General features: G+C 41.1%; 1 protein-coding gene across 1 annotated transcript; it reads right to left on the minus strand.

Moving 5' to 3' along the window:
• Positions 1-206: 206 nt before the first annotated feature.
• On the minus strand, positions 207-10,229 carry LOC110288876 (serpin B9-like). The gene is made up of 6 exons (XM_021155117.2): positions 10,062-10,229; positions 7,247-7,384; positions 6,657-6,774; positions 4,564-4,706; positions 2,062-2,217; positions 207-638 (listed from the first exon to the last, which is right to left on the minus strand). Exons 1-6 carry the CDS (start codon positions 10,227-10,229, stop codon positions 228-230), a joined length of 1,134 nt encoding a protein of 377 aa, XP_021010776.1. The 3' UTR covers positions 207-227.
• Between the last annotated feature and the right edge of the window lie 10,725 nt (positions 10,230-20,954).

A 20,954-nucleotide genomic window follows, 5' to 3' on the forward strand; every position in this document is an offset into this window, starting at 1 on the left:
ATCAGTGGCATAACAGAGGGTATATAGCATGGTTAGACATAACTGTGCAAAGAGCACAGGTGCATTCAGGCTAGGGAAAGGTGAAAACAGGCATCATAAGATCAGGCTGACAGGGAGAAAGTGCCTTCATCTTTGAACATGGTTTCCCTCTCTTTGCCCATTCTCACAGAGCTGTAGGAGTGGTGGAGATGCTGGAGTGTGAACTCTCCCCACATAGTAATGTGCCTTTATGGAGATGAGAACCTGCCACAGAACAGGATGCTGTTGGTTTGGTTGTGCCTGATGAAGAAAAGGAAGGGGTGGTCAGCACAGAACCATGATGGGCCACCACCTAAGCAGAGGGGAATGATACCCTCAGCGGAGGATGCTGCTGCAGCCTCTGTGCCTTCCTCATTGACCTCCACTACACTCTTGTGAATAAACTTGGACAGACATAGGTTTCTCTCTGGAGACATTGCTGATAAGTCAGCCTTTTCTTTTTCGAAGACATCCGCAATTCCCAAGCACTGAAGCACAGATTTCATCTCATAATCCTCTTGCAGTTTAAATTTTGGAAGAAAAACCTTAACCTCAGTGGACCACATAATGTCTGGTTTGGTCCAGGCTATTAACTTTTCAAAAGTGAGATCATTTTCCACCTGAAAAGAAGAATTAGAGACTTTCAGATTCATAGTTGATGTCTTAAACAGAGCCACATGAACACTCCTACTCGCAGTAACCTCCATTGTCATACAAGGGCAATGAGTATTCGCATGGAAAGTCAGAATGAGGATCCCGCTGTCTTATTAGTTTATATGTGGCTTCGTTGATAGGCAGAGACGCCAAGCAGCCAGGGGAGACAAACCTGGCTGTCCTCATTTAAATCACTGCTGATAAATCTTTTATTGTGATAGGTACCCATGTCCAGCTGATGGTGGTTTACATTGTATTTGTTTTTGTTTCCTTGGACTAGACTTAGTTTCAAAGATAGTAACTTATTGCTGCTAAAATAAAAATTACAAATCTGAATGAAATAACTCTTGTTGTGAGCCAAGACCAGAAAAGAGGTTGATCCAGGGCCAAATTACACGTGTTTTGTGAGCCGTGAGGGCTTTAATGTGAAATTCAACCCAAAGGCTCATAGTAGACCCTTGTTTTGAAGCTGTGGCAAGCTTTTGGGAGGCAGCTAAAATTTGAGGCATGACATGGGTCTAGCTGAATGAAAGCCATTGCTGCTAGAGGTGTTCTTGAAAACTCATCTTTGATCTTATGTGTCCTTTCTCCTTTCTATGCATGCTAGCAACTAAATGGCCTGTATTCACTACCACATTCATCTGCCACAACGCCAGACAATGTTGCTACCGTGTAACTTGCAACAAACCCTCTGAAACAGTGAACCAACATACATCCTTCCTGCCCTGGGTTACTCATGTCAGGCATCTTGTCAGTGATGAAAACTAGCTAACACTCTAAAAAAGTGATGGCACATTTATGAAGCTGGATGCTGAGAGCCTGGTGGGCTGCTCTGCTTACGAAGACGCTTTGTGTCACGCACACTCCACTGCCCACCATTCAGAAGATGGCTCACACACCATTGAAAACCCTGCTGCTAGGAAGGCCAAGATTTGTAACAATGACCTGCCTGACACCTCTTCCTCTTTGCTGACTAAAAGTGAAATATTTTTGTCTAATTTATGATCTCAGATAATAAATAAAATACTGACAATGGTCATGACATGGATTATATTTATGGAGGGGGGCTTATTTTCCAACTGCTAAGTTCAACTATTTGAGTTGCCTTGATTTCATCCTATTAGGTAGCCATTGCCCATTCTAATGATGAATTTCTGTTATATGGCAAGGGCACAAACCTTACCATGAGAATCTTGCACACAACACTTTATGTCCAAAGCCCTCTTCTAATATATAACTTGAAGCACAGTCTGTGAGTACCACCCCTTCAAATGGAAATAATGAAGGCAAAGTCCTTGAGATTTGTTCTAATGACAAAGGACAGCAGGGACACTGGATTCTTTTGGAAGGCATTTAGACTGATGAACGCTGTAGATTCTCCTGGCTTACCTTGCTGAGGTCCACACCCTTCTCTGGGAGCAGGACCATCAAGCTCAGCTCCATGCCTTCGTAGGGCATTATCAGCAATCTAGCTGGCAACTCATCCACAAAGGCGAACTTAAACGTGCCTGTCTGACACATCATCTGCACTGGCCTTTTCTCATCCTGAGTAGACAAATACATGACATAAAACATATTATTGAGAAAAGTCAAGATTTCCAAATGAGGTGCAGTTAATTTTAGGGCTCACAGTGAAATTTTCAGCACTCACAATGTAAACAGTATTCATGTTTCAGTGAACGTTTTGACAGTGTCTGCCTGACTCTTCCTGATTTCATTAAAAATACTGAATGTCAGCAAATATAGGACTATCTCTGATAGGATGTTCCCTGTGAGACTAAAAAAAAAAATGCTAAAAAGCAACTTTGGGATGAAAGTATTTACCTGATTACAACTCTGAGTTCACATTCCATTTCTGGGGGAATGCAGGGACAGAAATCAGGCTTAAGCCATGAAGGAATGTAACTTATTGGCATGCCCCCATGGACTTCTCAGCCTGCTTTCTTTCATAACTCAGGACCACTTGCCCAATGTCAGTACCACCCACAATGTGCTGCTCCCTTCTCCAGCAATCAAGAAGATGCTCAAAAGATTTTCCTCTAGAACAATCTTATGGATGCAATTTCTCAATTTAGAGTCCTTCTTTTTTTTTTGTTTATGTCAATTTCAAATGTATACACACACACACTCACACATACACACACACCAAAATCAAAAATAAAAAACCCAAACCAAAAATTATTATGATATATATAGAGATATATAATATAGAAAGACAACGTGTTATCTAGAAAAAGAAAGTTAGCATTCAATATATTAATATTAATATTAATTCCAAAACCCTATTGTTGGGTTTAAATGTTCCACAAACACTCATGTTTCAAAGCCTTTGTCACCTGATAGGCACTACTAAGAGCTACATGTAGCAACTAATCGGAGAAAACTAAATATTTTTAAAGGGGTGGCCCTGAAGGACATATTGGCACTCTAGCCCCTTGCTCTTTCTCTCTTTTGCTTCTAGTATGCTGTGAGGTATAGAAGTCTTTACCATGCATTTTCACCATGCTTTATTGCACCAGCACAACCTGGAGTGATTGGGCCAATGGGCCCACACTGAAAGTTCTGGGATGTCCTACTTGAATTTGACTATCTCAGAGAGGTTGTTGCACTAATGGAAACAAGATTAGCACTTCAGATGTAGGATTTACGCCATTTGATATGGTCAACAATTACATCTAAAACAGGAGCGTAGTCAACTCTAAATAACAGAAAAAATTTATCATAAAGTAGGCCAGGATATGTCCATTGGATTTTGAATAGCACAACACAAAGATACAACCTCTCAGAAAACAACCTGGACAATGAAGCCTATATGCTCAAAGGTTCATGATGGATCCTAACCTTCTAGCCTATTACTGAGCAGCAAGCTCAGGAGCACAGACACTCACAGGCTTAGAGCAGCACTACATCCTGATAGCCCATCAGAGGGAAAGGAGAGCCCAAGTTAAGTTACTACAAGATGGAAACCATGGGGACAGATGTCCATGTATCTGTGTGAGGCAGGAACAGTCTGATGACCTATCCCAGTGCAGAAGATTCTTGCTACCCATTACAAGTTAGGAGCCATCAGGACAGAGCCTTATGCATCTTTCTGTCATTTTTTTCCAGTTGGTTCATTTCTAATAGTCTAGCAGCATTTTTAAATACAAAAGTAGCCATCTATGAATGAAGACTTTAGTAGCAGTTATACAATAAATATAAAAATTTGCTAAAGACTATGCATATTAAGTATTAAACTTCCCTATAAAAGAATGCATTATTTTATAATTTTTTTCTTATTGTGCTGCTAATAAAAAAGCTATTGGAAGTTTAACATTCATAATGTTCAAAATGGAATAAATTCTACTTTATATGGATTGGATATATCATAGGAAAATCTATTTTAATTCAAATTACACTCTAATTCACAAGAGATCTTAATTGCTTATTTTCAGTGTTAGAAATCTATAATTAATGCTTACTAATGTAAATCGACCAATAATATAAAATGTTTATTTTAGTTAAAAATACTCAATTATATAAATGTTTGCATATTTCGTTTTACTCTGCCTCATGCTCTATACATGTTTTCTATCACCTTAGCACCTCAGTTTTTTCTATAAGGAACGTAAAAGGAAACTTGCATTTTTAGAATGAGGTTGTAACAAAGGTTATGAGAAAGTATCAGAAGCGATAAAAGTCAACATTTATGGACTCAAATGTTTTTTTGTGTGTGTGTGTGTGTGTGTGTGATTTCCTGATTTATTTCTTTCTGAGCTGAGTGCCAAGGCCAGTGCCCCACACAGGCTTTGCAATCTCTATCACTGAACCTTGACCTATGCATTCATGATTCAAATTTTCCATAGAATTTCTTCATCACAATGGCATGGAGTTCTAGATACTGTTCCTTACCTTGTTTATGTAAAATGGCATTTCCCTGGTGGATTCTTTGCAAAACTGGCGAGCCCACATCCCTTTGAAATATAAGGCATTGACAAGAACCAGCCTGGTCTGGAAATTAACTGAGTCATCTGGCAACAACTCTGGGATTTTGCCTTTTGAGAAAGCAGAGATTTCATTCCGGTTCATTTTATATACGTGTGAGACTAAAACTGACAGAACATGTGGGCAGATCCAAACACATGTGTTCAAATTAGCTGAATTTAGATAAATATATTAAAAAGTAAATCAAACCAAACACCATGAAACAGCTTTGATACAGGAGGTCAGGAACACTAGAGGAACATCAGGAAGCTGAGGATGGAGGAAGATTTGGAAGTCCCTCAAGGAAAGCAGGTTTGTGAAAAGCAGATGGAGAACCAAACAAGGAGGAAATGTGAGAGAAACCACTGTTGCCCCCTGGGATGGCTGCTGTTGGTTGCCATTTTGAGTGCACCTGGAATCTGCTAAGAGTCCTGTTTCTCTGTGGGTCTGTGAGGACTTTTCCTAGAAAGAGTAACTGATAGAGAGAAAGCTCCTCAGGGTGGATAACGCATTGTTGTGCTGCCAGATACAACGGTCAGAGAGTCAAACAGCACTGCTCTTGCCTGCTTGCTTTCAGGCCTTGCTTGTGAGGGGATCTGGTCTATTCAAACCACCATACTAGACATTTTTAGCTGACAACTGATTTGGCTGTGATGAGGACAACAATAGTGGCTCTGCAGAATCCTCTAGGCCTTCCATGCCAGACTGAGGCTCCTGAGGTCTCCAACTTCATAGACTCAGAGGTTACCAGATTCTTAACCTCTCCACATGGAGATGACTAGTGGCCAACTGACTATTCAGCCTGTACTGTGAATGGTAATCTATTAAATCTCCTTTATAATAGGTATTCATTCTGGTCCTCTAGAGAACACTTAGTACTAACACATTATAATATAGAATATAGGATATAGGATATAGGATATAGGATATAGGATATAGGATATAGAATATAGAATATAGAATATAGAATATAGAATATAGAATATAGAATATAGAGTTTCATCTAGCATTCCATGGTCAAGCTCAGTTCTAACATACCACAACATGTCAGAGAAACAAAGGCAAAAAGTAGTTTGTGAAAGAGATATTATTTCACACCTTGGAGTCCATTCCAGGAAGATATAACGAAGGCCAGGGGACAGATTCCTTTCTTCTCTATTAATGGGTAGTCTTTCCCTGATCAAGACAATCCTTGCTAATTTATAATATCAAGAGAGCACAAGAGGTAAAACTCTAATGAGAAAATATCAAATAATTGGTGAGTCTAAGAAAGATTTTCCTTCTATACTCTCTGTCTTTTAGAAGAATGTACCTAGTGACTCAGAGGCATCTGAATGGTTCAGACATCAAACAATGATCCCAATGATTGCAAAGGTCAGTCCTGGAATCTGTCATATCTGACATCAAAACATAAAACTTCAATGCCAAATTGGGGACTCTTTCAGGTTAATGTAACTGAGCAGTCCTCCCAGAGTATTGTCAATGGAAATGAAGTCTAGTTTCATCAAATGTAAGTAAGGGATTAGGTGAAGGAACCCTGGAAGCAGAAACAGGACTTCTCTTCAGAGGTAAAGATGGTGAGAGCAGAGATAGCACAGACTCTTGGAACAAGCAGCCACCAGGGTGGATTAGGGGAAGGTCTATCAGTCAATCCCCATCTCAGAGATTGTGGAATCACATGACCTGTGATCACTGCAGAAAAACCATGTCCTCTAATGTAAACTGTTGGAAATCAGGCTCATGCGTTCTCATCACATTTGCATCAGCCTTCCTCTGTCCTAGGGAAATATACAAACAACTCTGTTTAAAATCTAAGTGTCTGAGTAGAACCTCCACACATTCACAGAGTTCTAGATTATACGCGGTGGTCTAGATAGTCTGAATGACGTTGATTCTGAAATGACTGTGAGATCAGTGTAGAGTCGGGAGAAGGGAATTAAGAGAAAGGGCAGAGAAGGAAGAAGAGAGGGGTGGATGGAAAGGAAAAGAATGTGGTATATGAAGTAACTTGAAATTCTGACCTTCAGTCTGTTTGGAGACCCACATGTTTATGCGTTGCCTGGACTCCACTGCAGCTTTGAAAAAGTTGACCTGCTCCATCTCTGAATCATAGAAGCGAAAACAGGACTCCTTAAAGGTCTTTGGAAAGAAAATTTTGAGAAGGTGGCATTAAAAAATAATATTTAAACAAGCTTCATAACCTTCTGTAAAGTATGGCTTTAAGAAAACAAAACTAAAATAAGTGTAGATATCACCTTAAACAACAAACATTATCATGTAATGGGCCTTTGCAAGTGGGAATACTCATACATGGATTAATAAAAGTTACAAGTAGTTAAATAAGAAATATTTCAAGGTATGATTATAAAATTGTGGTTTTGGGCTGTTGGGGAAGGTCATTTAAATGAATCTCACAATGTAGCCTAGGCTGGCCTCGAACTTGTGGCCCTCGTATCTCAGCCTTCTCATTACAGGTATTATAGCTGTGTACCCATATACTGAGTAGAAATTAATGTATAGCTTTTTCCCATTTTCTAGGTTCCTTTTTCCCAGGATATGTAGCAACAACTACTTTGAGTTCAATTGCTATCATTCTACTGATACAACTTACTTGGACGACTTCACAAGTTTTGTCTGCAAAGAGCCTGTTGGCCACTATAAGGGAGTACTTTCTGTCTGGCTTGTTCAGATTCCTGAGAAGCCTCAGGAATCCCTGATGGATGTCTTTCTCTTTATTCAAACCTAGTGCCTGAGAAGGAAAAGATGAAACATTCGCTCAGTGATGAACCATTTTGTTTCAAAAGGAATTGTCGAGGTAACTGGATGGCTCTAAGAGTAAAGTATCTGAGGATCTGAGTTATAGTCTCAGTACACACAGAAGATGGGTCCAGTGATGCATGGAGGTCATCCCAGCACTGGCAGGAACAGATGAGAGTAAGACACCCAGTTCTGAATCTGTACCCCCATGTAAAAAGAGGTACACAAAGGCATGTACACACACACACACACACACTCACACATACACACCTGTCATTCACATACATAAGATCTGTATAAGTGTTTATTTTAGTGAACCTAAACCTAGAAAAGACCATGAGAACAAATTAGGAAGAAGCCTCTCTCCATATGCATGGCCTCATGGACTATATTTGGAGATGATGAGACCGAGTACTTATACCGAAAGGATCTTCATGAGAAAGAAAGTCCCGGAAAACCACAGAGCCACAGTGATGACTTGCCACTGTGGAGCTGTGTGCTGAAGGTTCTTTTCTTAGGCAAATGGCTCCTGCCTGTCCTGGAATGCTCTGAGGTCAGGAACCCATTCCTAATCTCCTGCAATGCTCTCAGGATGTTTGTTAAAAATAATAAACCCAGCCAGGCATGGTGGTGCACACCTTTAATCCCAGCACTTGGGAGGCAGAGGCAGGTGGATTTCTGAGTTCGAGGCCAGCCTGGTCTACAAAGTGAGTTCCAGGACAGCCCGGGCTATATAGAGAAACCCTGTCTCGAAAAAAACCAAAATAATAATAATAATAATAATAATAATAATAATAATAATAATAAACCCAATGCCCAGTCAGCATGTGGACTAGCTACACACATTTACCCCTTAGAGTATCTTGGCTGATGAAAGTAAAGTTGGACATAATTAAGGGCAAGAGTTATCCTTACTTGCCAATGAATAGTAACCAAGTCTGTTGCTCTAAAAAGAAGATAGATATCAGCAAACTCTTTCAAATAATTTCAACATCTTTTTTTCTTACCTTGCAGTATTTGGGATGGAACCTAAGTTATAACTCTAAAAACACCATTCCTATACCTTTACATTTTTTTTTTTAATTTGAAACTACACTTTCCCAGGCTAGACTTGGACTTGGGATCCTCCTAATCCAGTCTCCTTAGTAGCTGTAATTAAAGGCCTATGCCACCAGGTGTTGTTGCATGTAATTTTAAAAACCTCTCTTACTTTGGCTAACTTTTGGAACTAACCATCACTTGTCTGCCATCTAGTCAGCCCCCATTCCTAGGTAAAGCTTTCTGAAGATCTTGGCTATGCTCAGAGAACAGAGGCCACCATGTTGGCAGCTGATATGTTCTTGAGAATGTCCTTTCCTCTGGCTGTCTTAGCTAAGCTGCTCAGCAAACCTTCCCTCCTGAAAATGCCTGGAGCTACTGCTTGTGGTCCACTGGCCATCTACCCTCTTGGCTGGGACTGCCTTGTGGCTGTATACTCTCTCTTGTCCACCTGATTTGCCACTGATGGAAAACACCAGACAATTTTAAAATCTAAAATCAGCTAGATGACACAACTGCTGGGCACAGAATCTATTGTCCTAAGCTCATCAGGTATCCTATGTTGGAATTCTTCTGGGGGTTGAGTCCACCACCGGGTCTAACAGTCCCCTGGAATACATGGTATCCATCTTCTCCACTCTTCAGCCCGGGTGAAAAAGATTTCTCTCTATAGCATGTCCTCCTCTTCTTTTCTAGGGTCTGGAAATCCTGCCTCTATATCTTCATCCAGAGATTGGCTTATGCCATCTTTATTTAGTCAATGAAATTATTATGGAACCCCTACCTTCATGTCACCTTTTATGTGCAATAAAAGTAACAATAAGAATAATGACAAAATTAAAATCAAACAATCAAACAAAAAACCTCTTCTCCCTGATATAAATTGAAAAAAATCATGAGAAGTAAATTACATAGTATGAGGTACACATGACATCCAGTCCATCAGTTTGTCAGTTTAGATAAAGCACTGTACCATCTATCCAAAAGTAAAAGGCTTACTTATCCTACACCAGAGAAAGTTTCTCTTGGCCTCATGCTTCTCTCGCCACCTAGTCTCTCTTTCAGCCCCAGCCTGCCTACCAGTAATACCCGGTTCATGTAGGCCGCGGGCTGGCTTACTATAGCAACACTCTCCAAAATGTAAAGGGAGTACTGTCAGGAGCAGACAAATTATTTTTAACAATGCAATAGCTATAAATGTCATAGTCTGTGTACTTCTGATACTTTTGAAGACTACAAATCTATATAAAATATATCTGAACTGTTGCCCTTTAACTACTCTCAGCTATTTGTAATTGAAATATGTCAAAAACACCCATTTATAATTAAAGTAGAACCATGAGTTTGCTATCTGGCCCTTAATTCATATTCCTGAAAGAATTGCATGGGGACAAGGTATACCATGAAATAATTTATGCACCACTGGTAAATGAATTCTAAACAAAGTATTGAGAGTTCCACCCTAATTGTTACTCAGGAAATCTTATTGCCCTTAAAGAAGTCTTACTGGAGGAGACTCTCGCCTTCTTCTTTAGCCCTTGCTCCATAAAACAGTGTGTGCACATTCCTACTGTCCCTTATCAGCAGTTCTTATGCATGTGACATGGGTAGGGTTATGACAGAGAACATACCTGAGATATCTGGACTGCAGTCTGCTCCTTTGCACCCAAGAGAACCATAGCTAGAGCAGAGGAGATGCTCACAGGAGAAAAACATATATTTTTGGAAGGATTGCTTTGACATAGCATCTTCAATAGATGGATGGCAAAGGTGCCATTTGCTTCAGACAGAGTACTCATGATGCAGAATCTGGAGGGAAAGGAGATATGGAACTCAACACAGAGGTGAAGGTCATTGTTCTGAAGCAGGGAAACTTGGGAGTCTACTTCTGATTGATATTCCAAGATCATATGTACTTTAAATTGAATCTCAAAAATTCATTCTAGGTCACAGTCTATTCATTTTTAAAGTTATTAGGAAGTGTGGCCATGGCAGCAGACCATGCTACCTTCTTTCTCATCTACAGAGAAAGGAAAAGAAAGGAAAGATTATCAGAAACACAAACCCAGGACACAGCAGAGAGAGGCTGGCCCTAGTCTCCTTCCATACTCACACATACATATCTTCTGAAGAGAATGTTGAGCTTTGGCTAAAGAGAAGCAGGAAGAGAAGAGGAAGCAAGGAAGGAAACAAACAGGAGCATCTAGGTCTTCTAGCCTGCCTTCAGCAACTCTGCATTCTGGACTCTGCCTGTGAATAAGTCTCCTGGGATACCCAGGTGTGCATTAGAGGGTGCCCATTTGCAGTTAGACAGGAAAGACACTGAGATGCTGAATGAGACCCAACGACAGGCTGGTGTTATTAACTCTGTTGTGTAGCAGGGAGCATTCCCTTGCAGTGACTGCTCAGTGAACCTTGTATCCTCTGCAGACACCCAGGCTGCTTTTCTCTTGAGCATGCCTCAGCTTCCAGATAAATGGACAGCTTGGCCCAGACTACGTCACTGCTCCAGATGCCTTAACCCAGGTCTGAGTCACTGCACATCCCATGACTGTGCTCTCACTGTCATATGACTCTTGAACCCTGGAAGTATGTTTCAGAGTGCATGGTACTGTGCTAAAATACAGATCAAAAGCCTAGGGAGCCTCAGGATACCTCAACCCATGCTTCTTCCTACTCTTCAGACAGAGGGACACAACATCCTGGGAGTGTACTTAGATCCTCTGGGTCCTTCCCTGAAGTCTCCCAGGGCTCTGAGGGAAAGGTGGGGCTGCTTTATATCAAATGAATTACCCTCTTGTTGGTCCTCTCATCAGACCCAGCTTGCCCCTCCTCCTGCATTCCTGCCTGTCCTTATGTCACTTTAAAGTTGCTTCTGAGTCCTTGAAGTGCTGTTGACTTCACCTAGAAGTTCTCCTACCCCATCCCTGTCACTGAGTTCAAACTCCTCCCGCTTCCCAACTTCATTTGAACAGGACAGCCTCAGGGCCTCTGCTGTCCTACCCTAGTGCAGCTGCCCGTTCCCAGTTCTGCTAATCACTCTTAAGTGTAATCTTTCTCTTACTGATTGCTGTCCACCATCCTCCATATTCTGGAGTTCTGCGAAGGTAAGGGAGATGTCTGAAATCCTAAGAGTAAGCTCCTGGAAGCAGAGTCAGATAAAGGGAATACTCAGATAAATTAATCAAAGACATGATTACCTTACTGTCAGCATGGAGTGAATTGTTTTATAAATGGGAATGAGCAATGCTCTAATTTGGACCAGAGACCCCCAGATGTTTAAAAGGACCTGATGTAAGAGTTCGCTTTTGTAAGAAATGAAGAGAGAAGGCTAAAGCAGTCAAATTGCCAATTGTAGGCACTGAGAAGAAGCATGGAAGAAGGCCTGTGAAGAGGCTGCTAACACCTTGCAGCCCCTAACCTAACTAGTAGAGGAGGAGCCCACACAGCCTAGGTCCCAGGCCCCAGGATCAGCCTCCCTGACACTGGCCAGCTGGGGTTCCTCATGGAGTCTCCTTTTTAAAATACCCATCACACACCAGCTCCCAGCTCTCTCTTTCCCTAACTTAATATTCCTGGTCTCCCTCTTGGATTCAGCCTTCGTATTCTAAAACTGACTTATACAGGTCCCACAACCCCAATCTGAGCCAGGCAAAAAACCTACCAGAGTAGCTGCTGCTCAATGTAGCTTTTTCAGCCTGGATGTCCCCTATAGCTTAACACAGCAGCCTTCCAGATTCAGCTGACCTTTTTATTCATTCACTTCAGGGCAGGGATTTCCTGTTTAGTGCCTCTGGCCACCTGCAGAGAGATAGGCTGCCTCCAGCTCTATCCTCTGCAAGAAGAGGACTGGTGAAGGTTGGGAAAAAAAAACTGGGTGGGCCCTTAGGGAAAGGGAAAATAGCAGGAGTTTTTGCTGTGTGACAAAGAGAATCATTGGTGGTTTTTAATAGCATTCTTGGTTTGGGGTGGGACATGGGGGATGTGGAGGGTGCCCAGTATCAAAGCCCATTTCCTTTTGTTTGTTTGTTTGTTGTTCTTGTTTTGTTTTTATCAAGTCACTCTTTCTCTGTGTAGCCCTAGCTGTCCTGGGAATCTCACTCTACAGACCAGGCTGGCCTCAAACTCAGAAATCTGCCTGCCTCTGTGTCTGAAGTTCTGGGATTAAAGGTGTGTGCCACCACTACCCAGCTCAAAGCCAATTTCTTAAACACTAGTCCTACTCTCCTGTCAAATACTAATGCATTTCATGCTTTTCTCATCAGTCATGAGCATTTCTTGTGAACAGAATATGTGCTCATGTGTGTGGTATTCTATTACTAACCTGATGTTTCAGAGGCTCAGCCTTAAGTGTTCAAGGTGGCTGTGACTGGGGCACAGACAACAGTCTTGCTATAGGATGCCATCTGTAGGAGCTGGATTTTGTCCAGAAATCTCAACTCAAGTGAGTCCACCATTCTTGAATTTGGCACAGAAAGAAATTTCATTAAGAGACAGTATGAGATGGAGATAGATTTATTGAGAAGCAAACACAAATATAATTAAAATAAGTAATACATAAAGGGAAGAAAAGTAGGAAAAAAGAGAATGAGACACACCTAAGCATGCAGGGCTCTCAAGGAGAGCATGGCTGCAGTGACTCAGCAGTAACTTCATGTGTGGCTTTGGTGGTTCTCAGATGTTATATCTTACAAAGTTACTGAGAAACTCTCAATCTCCTTTATAGTTAATAGAGATCCAGTATTTCTTTGTTTAGTTATTTAAGGACAAGCTTTTAGAACTACAAAGAATGAGGCTATATGAGGGCAAACTCATAAGCAGAACTTCCAGGCAGAAAGAAGTCTTGCTAGGAAATAGGAACATTAGGAGGACTTCACAGACACAGGAAAGGCTCATCCTGTCTACAGGATCATTCATTTAGTTCTCCTAGACAATATCAAATTTTGGTTTGGTTGAGCCTGAGAGCTCACACAGTTTCAACCTCTGTGGTGCACTCAGTCTAGATAAAGCTTTCCACTCCACGTGCTCTCCGTGTGACTTATGGATGGGGGGAGCTTTTCTCCCAACTCTACCTCCCTGAAGCCCACTGGGGTGCATTTTGGATTTCTCCAGGGTGCTCATCTTCTCTGCTCAGCTCCATTTTCCACAAGAGTCTGCTAACCCTTTTCCCAGCAGGGAGTGAGCACAGCTGCATGACCTTTAGCCTGTGGCTGTCTTGCTCATCTTGCTTGGGGAAAGGTTTGGCTTCCTCTGCAACCTCTGTCTTGATCTGTCCTCCATGAGCGGTAGGGGATTTCAACCTCCTGTTTCTTTATGTTTCTCCTATTTCCGTGCTTTGACCAACAACCAGTTTGACCATCTTCTATCTTAACTCACATTCTTGGGGCCACTTTGGTTCCACATCACTGAAACTGCTGACCCATTGCTATCTTCCCCTTTGTCTTAATATCTTCTGACACAGTTTCTCCACTCTGCTCTGCTTCTTCCTCACCCCAGCTTTCTCCAGAGACTTCCCTGCCATCCTCCTCTTCATCTTCCCAAACCAGGCTATGTTATTTTCTCTTGTCTGGAAAGCTCTGTTCTTTTTTTTTTACCTCCCCCCCGCCCAATTTTATTTTCTCTGTGTAGTCTGTTTCAACATGGATCTGCCCTTTAAAACTCACTCTACAGTGCTCACTCTACAGAGCACAGATCCCACTGCTCTTCTCCATGAACTTCACGTCCCCTAAGGAAGTTATTGAGATCATCTTCAGTGCACTTCCTGCTTGATGGCATGATGGAATGTGTTCTCCCTCTTCTCACTCCTGGAGAATTTTTTGGAGTCAAAATTTTCTATGTTTTTGCTGCTTTTGGCTTCTATACCAGAGGGCTAGAGCAGCAGCTCCTTATGTGTAAGCTCTCTTCCTTGTTTTTCCTAAATAGGAGTACCTTACATAGGTATTCTAATCAGGAATGATAAAGTATGGGTAAGAATGCTCCCAAGACATCTCTTGGACTATAAACAGGTTTTCTTGTAAGATTCTTAGGAATTTGCATGTTTACATCTGGACAAGAATGATCATGCAGGCTTAGGTTATAAGCATGGTTGCTGTTTTACTGTTCTTTTGAAAATATCCTTACATAGAATGATTACTGTATGCATGTCAGCTACTTTCACAGTAACTGGGATGGCAAGAGTCTCAATCAGACCGAGAGGTGAAGAGCTTCATTCTTTTCCCAAATCTCATTAACAACCTTAGTCTTTTTCTGTTATCTCAAGATAATATTTTTCGGACATTAGTTTCTTTGCCTGAGTAAGGATATTAATAATGATATTATCTAAAATAAGTTTTTATTCAATTGGTGTTGGGGCCTGGAAGCTGCTGGAATCTTGTCCCTGGGCCATCATCTAACACTCTTTTGTTTCTTCCACTATCTTGCTCCATTCCATATTGACTTTGGACATTTTACAATGAGGGTGTTCCTTTCCAGATCTTTTTACAGTGAGGGCATTCCTTTGGCATAAATGGGTTGCTTAGCACCACCAGTTTGGCCTGGTTTAGACTGTGTATCTGAGCAAATACCATTTGAGGTTTTCATCTTTAAAATCCCTCCATTTCCCAAGAGTAAACGAGGCTTGAGCAGGATTTTTGTCTTGGTGCCTTCCTTCGTGTCTCCTGACCCCAAATTTGTAGTTGCAGTTCTCTTCTCTTGAGAACCCTGTTGCTTAAGTCAGGGCAAATTGGTCAGCACTAGATTGTTTCTATCTTTTATCTAGTACTAATTTTACTATGAACATTTATGTATTATTTTGTGTATAGACATATGCTCTCTTGGAGCTACCTAGCCCAAGGAATTTCTGGGTCATATGACAACTCTACATTTTACAGTTTGAAGAACTATCTAATGAGTTTGAAGGCTTTTATGCACTCATATGTACCCATCAGTAAGGTTTGAGTTTCAGTCTCTCCTTGTGCATGGTTTCTCTTAACTTATTTTAGCTAATCAGTGTGATGTGGTTACTCATTATGGTTTTGAGTTTTCCCTGATGAGTAGTCATGTCAATCATAGGCTCATGTGCTCACTGGTTCTTTAAAAATCTTGCAATAAGATGGCCTGCACAATCTCCTGCCTATTTTTATTTGAGGAATCATTGTCATCATCACCGTTATGTTATTGTTATCAACATTATCATCCTTTTCCTCTTCCTTCTCCTCCTCCTCCTCATAATTAAAATGAATCTCATGAAACAGAATTCTCAACTGTGCTTTCTGGCTATCCCCTTACCTCTATGATAAATTTTAAGTCCCCCCAACAGTGAAGTCACTTTTGCATAAAACAAGTGACTCTGCTATCTCTGTGAGACATGAATAATGGAATGTTCCTCCTAGCCATAGTCACAGCCCTGGTCTGCATCTTCCTACAACCTGTGTGGCCTCTGTTAAACTTCTATTCATGCCATCATAGATCTCACTTAAAACCCCTTTAATCAGACTTAATCATCAGAGAGTTGATTGGATCACTGTGGACTGTTTCTTGGGGTTGACTAGGTCCAAAGACTGAAGTGCTCTCACTTTAGACATGAAATTTTGGGAATTCTGTTCAGAAAGTGGCATGTCCTATCCAAATTTTCTTTTTGTACTTGGAGATGTGTGGCTAGTGTCTGATTTTGCCTTCCACTGCCTTTTGGTAGGCCTCTATACCTACAATCTTGTGGTTTGTATATTCCAATGTCTAGGCCAGTGTTTTCCTGTGTTCTAGGTGTGTGTTATTGTGTGCCTGGGTGCCTTCTGGAGGCTGCCATCCTGGTAGTCTTCATCCAAAGTAAATAAATATGTCTTATTTGACCATGGATCCTCACATTTTTCAACCCCCACACTCCTCTGACACTTTCCTGTCCCAGAATCAGAATATATAATGCACAGTGGTAGGAAGGTAGCCCAGGCTGGAAAGTGTTCCTACTTTGGTGGCTGGAAAGATTGTATCTGAAAGAAACATTTGTGAGTAACAATTCAGGACAGTTTAATAAACTTCAATTAGGAGTTGAGCTGTAAAGACTTTGTTCAACAGTCTGTGAACTCTGAATCCCCAACAAAAGTCATTATCAGAGACTTTCAGTATGGTGAACAAATAAATCAGTCATGTGACACATTTGCAATGCTAGAGACTAGACACAGAGCCAAGCATATTGTGGGGCAGTGGACCATACCACTAGACAGAAACCTTGGTGAGGTGGGGCAGATTCAGAAACATGGCAATTCCCCTGAGAATGGTAGGCTTTTAAATCTACTCCTGACCATGCTTCTGCCATGGAACCTGTGACCATGATACACTATAGAGAGGACTGAAGAATTAGTCATGTGGGAGCAACTATCAATGATGGTCAACATGCAGATGAGGGATCCCTAACATTTCAGAGCAAGCCAACAGAAATCATCTGCCTTTGTACCCCAATCCATCCCAAAATGTATATAAGACCATAAACACAAGGAATAAATTACATGAGTTAGTTCACCAAAGACTGTTTGAGAGTGATTTTCTAATTGAGAATTCTCTCCAGAAGCTTTTATTGAAGTCATTTCCTGCATGGTGTCCCTGACCTTAGCTCCAGCTGTTCACTTCAGTGGCCTTAGAAGAGGACCAGAAACTTGACTTGCTCTGGCTACCTCTACTTCTCAGAGAGCTACACTTCTTTGGCCCCTCTGGCCAGGCCAATACCCAAGAGATACCCTTGGATAGAGTCCTGTACACAGACTTAGGCAACATATGTTTGTGATTTCAAAACAAGTCTAAGCTACATATCAAATATCAGACAGCCTTGACTACAAAGTGAGACTCCATCACAAACAAACAAACAAAGAACAGCAATCATATCGATCAATTGTTAAGAGTCACAGCCTGTGTGCTCTAGCAGCTCTAATAAGCCTGGCTTGGCCAGCTATCCTTACAAAGCAAATTTAAAGGGGCAAATTCATAGTAACTCAAGACAAAGCAGGTTTAGTCAATGTGACCACATAGGGAAGAGTCACCAAGTTATTCAGTGGGCTCCTGGATTAGTCAGGGTTCTCTAAAGTCACAGAACTTATGGATAGTCTCTATATAGTAAAGGAATTTATTGATGCCTTACAGTCTGCAATCCAACTCCTAACAATGGTCAGTAGCAGATGTGAATGGAAGTCCAAGGATCTAGCAGTTGCTCAGTCCCACATGGCAAGCAGGCAAAGGAGAGAGAGAGAGAGAGAGAGAGAGAGAGAGAGAGAGAGAGAGAGAGAGAGAGAGCCTTCCTTCTTCCAATGTCCTTATATAGTCTCCAGCAGAAGGTATAGCCCAGATTAAAGGTATGTGCCACCACAACTTTAATCCCAGATGACCTTGAACTCAGAGATCTCCCTGTCTTAATCTTCTGGAATCCATAGCCACTATGCCTCAAGATCTCCATACCAAGATCCAGGTCAGAAACTTCTATTTCCCAGCCTCCAGATTAGGATCACTGGTGAGCCTTCCAATTCTGGATTGTAGTTCATTCCAGTTATAGTCAAGTTGACAACCAGGAATAGCCACTACAGTATTGTAATGCTTATACCAAGAATCATCTGTCTCAAGTTTGTGAAAACTGTTCTTACCATCTATTCTCTATCTTGTCAATAAAGGGAAATCAGCCAATGGATGAGCAGAAGAGAGAATAGGGCAGGTTGTCTATCAACCAAAGGAAGGAGAGAGGGAGATTGGGATCAGTGGCAGGATGGGGGAATTGGAGTCATGAAGAAGAGGTCTGAAGAGCCAGATCCATAAAACTATGCAACTATTGTGGATTGGATGGTGTTGGCAGGTAGCTAGATTAGCATAGAAAGTAAAGATATATGATTTAATTGCTCAGCAATTGAGTTGAAATTTTAAATATTGGTTTAGCTGTGTAATTATTGGGGATCAACATAAAGTAAAGAAATACAGCTATAGGATTAATTAATTGCTAACATTTATTTTTAGAATAAATCATTTACATACACACACATATATATGTCTGTGTGTGTGTGTGTATATATATATATATATATATATATATATATATATATATATGGAAAGAGAGACAGAGAGAGAGAGAGAGAGAGAGAGAGAGAGAGAGAGAGAATGTTTGTTTTGAAACAGTAGACCAGGCTGGCTTTGAACTCAAAGGGATATGACTGCTTCTCTCTCCTAAGTACTAGGATCAAAGTTTTAAGACAACAAATCAGGTTCCTAATTATAAGTTTTGTTTGATAAACTGGTCAAAACTTGCTCTATTGCCAGACTGGCCTTGAACTCAGAGAACTGCCTGACTATGTCTTCTGAGATTAAGGCCTATACCACCATGTTTCGACCTAAGCTTACATGGGTAGGACCTTGCCCCATAGTTACTACTCCTTTAACTTATTAATCTCCTTGAACATAGAATTTTGCTCCATTTCACTTGCTGGTATCCCTTTACTAGGTGAACCATACATTTTATGCTTTTCTTTTCTCAGCTTTCTCCTTTTCATTAAAATGATCTCCATAAGACTTCCCACTCTCTAGGATCACAAAGAGAAACTTCTATTGTTCATATCTTACCCAGTCTATGAGATTGTGTATTACTAACAGGGAAAAGAGTAATACATGGAAAAGGGAACAGTTGACAGGCAGACTTTTCCAATGTCTTTTTTTTTTTTTATTACATATTTTCCTCAATTACATTTCCAATACTATCCCAAAAGTCCCCCATAGCGCCCCCATTTCCCTACCCACCCATTCCCATTCTTTTGGCCCTGGCATTCCCCTATATTGGGGCATATAAAGTTTGCAAGTCCAATGGGCCTCTCTTTCCATTGATGGTCGACTAGGCCATCTTTCGATACATATGCAGCTAGAGACAAGAGCTCCGGGGTTCTGGTTAGTACATCATGTTGTTCCAACAATAGGGTTGCAGATCCCTTTAGCTCCTTGGGTACTTTCTCTAGCTTCTCCATTGGGAGCCCTGTGATACATCCAATAGCTGACTGTGAACATCCACTCCTGTGTTTGCTAGGCCCCGGCATCATCTCACAAGAGACAGCTATATTTGGGTCCTTTCAGCAAAATCTTGCTAGTGTATGCAATGGTGTCTGCGTTTAGAAGCTGATTATGGGACGGATCCCTGGATACAGCAGTCTCTAAATGGTCCATCCTTTCATCACAGCTACGAACTTGGTCTCTGTAACTCCTTCCCTGGGTGTTTTGTTCCCAATTCTAAGAAGGTGCACAGTGTCCACACTTTGGTCTTCATTCTTCTTGAGTTTCATGCGTTTAGCACATTGTATCTTATATCTTGGGTATCCTAAGTTTTGGGCTAATATCCACTTATCAATGAATACATATTGTGTGAGTTCTTTTGTGATTGTGTTACTTCACTCAAGATGATGCCCTCCAGGTCCATCCATTTGGCTAGGAATTTCATAAATTCATTCTTTTTAATAGCTGAGTAGTACTCCATTGTGTAAATGTACCATAATTTCTGTATCCATTCCTCTGTTGAGGGACATCTGGGTTCTTTCCAGCTTCTGGCTATTATAAATAGGGCTGCTATGAACATAGTGGAGCATGTGTCCTTTTTACCGGTTGGGACATCTTCTGGATATATGCCCAGGAGAGGTATTGCTGGATCCTCCGGTAGTACTATGTCCAATTTTCTGAGGAACCGCCAGACTGATTTCCAGAGTGGTTGTACAAGCTTGCAAACCCACCAACAATGGAGGAGTGTTCCTCTTTCTCCACATCCTCGCCAGCATCTGCTGTCACCTGAATTTTTGATCTTAGCCATTCTGACTGGTGTGAGGTGGAATCTCAGGGTTGTTTTGATTTGCATTTCCCTGATGATTAAGGATGTTGAACATTTTTTCAGGTGCTTCTCTGCCATTCGGTATTCCTCAGGTGAGAATTCTTTGTTCAGTTCTGAGCCCCATTTTTTAATGGGGTTATTTGACTTTCTGGAGTCCACCTTCTTGAGTTCTTTATATATATTGGATATTAGTCCCTTATCTGATTTAGGATAGGTGAAGATCCTTTCCCAATCTGTTGGTGGTTTTTTTGTCTTATTGATGGTGTCTTTAGCCTTGCAGAAGCTTTGTAGTTTCATGAGGTCCCACTTGTCAATTCTCGATCTTACAGCACAAGCCATTACTGTTCTATTCAGGAATTTTTCCCCTGTGCCCATATCTTCAAGGCTTTTCCCCACTTTCTCCTCTATAAGTTTCAGTGTCTCTGGTTTTATGTGAAGTTCCTTGATCCACTTAGACTTGACCTTAGTACAAGGAGATAGGAATGGATCGATTCGCATTCTTCTACATGTTAACAACCAGTTGTGCCAGCACCATTTGTTGAAAATGCTGTCTTTCTTCCACTGGATGTTTTTAGCTCCCTTGTCGAAGATCAAGTGACCATAGGTGTGTGGGTTCATTTCTGGGTCTTCAATTCTATTCCATTGGTCTATTTGTCTGTCACTATACCAGTACCATGCAGTTTTTATCACAATTGCTCTGTAGTAGAGCTTTAGG

The sequence above is a fragment of the Mus caroli genome, unplaced genomic scaffold (assembly GCF_978045245.1).
Source record: "Mus caroli unplaced genomic scaffold, Mus_caroli_1 scaffold_15, whole genome shotgun sequence".
Taxonomy (NCBI): Eukaryota; Metazoa; Chordata; class Mammalia; order Rodentia; family Muridae; genus Mus; species Mus caroli.

What these genes read in the sequence shown, in the direction of transcription:
- LOC110288876 (XM_021155117.2), bottom strand. Translation starts at nt 10,229, where the DNA reads ATGAGTACTCTGTCTGAAGCAAATGGCACCTTTGCCATCCATCTATTG. An exon ending in CTGCAGTCCAGATATCTCAG is followed by an intron (nt 7,385 to 10,061) that starts GTATGTTCTCTG and finishes TTTCCTTCTCAG; the next exon opens with GCACTAGGTTTGAATAAAGA. An exon ending in GGTCTCCAAACAGACTGAAG is followed by an intron (nt 4,707 to 6,656) that starts GTCAGAATTTCA and finishes CTTTCTCAAAAG; the next exon opens with GCAAAATCCCAGAGTTGTTG.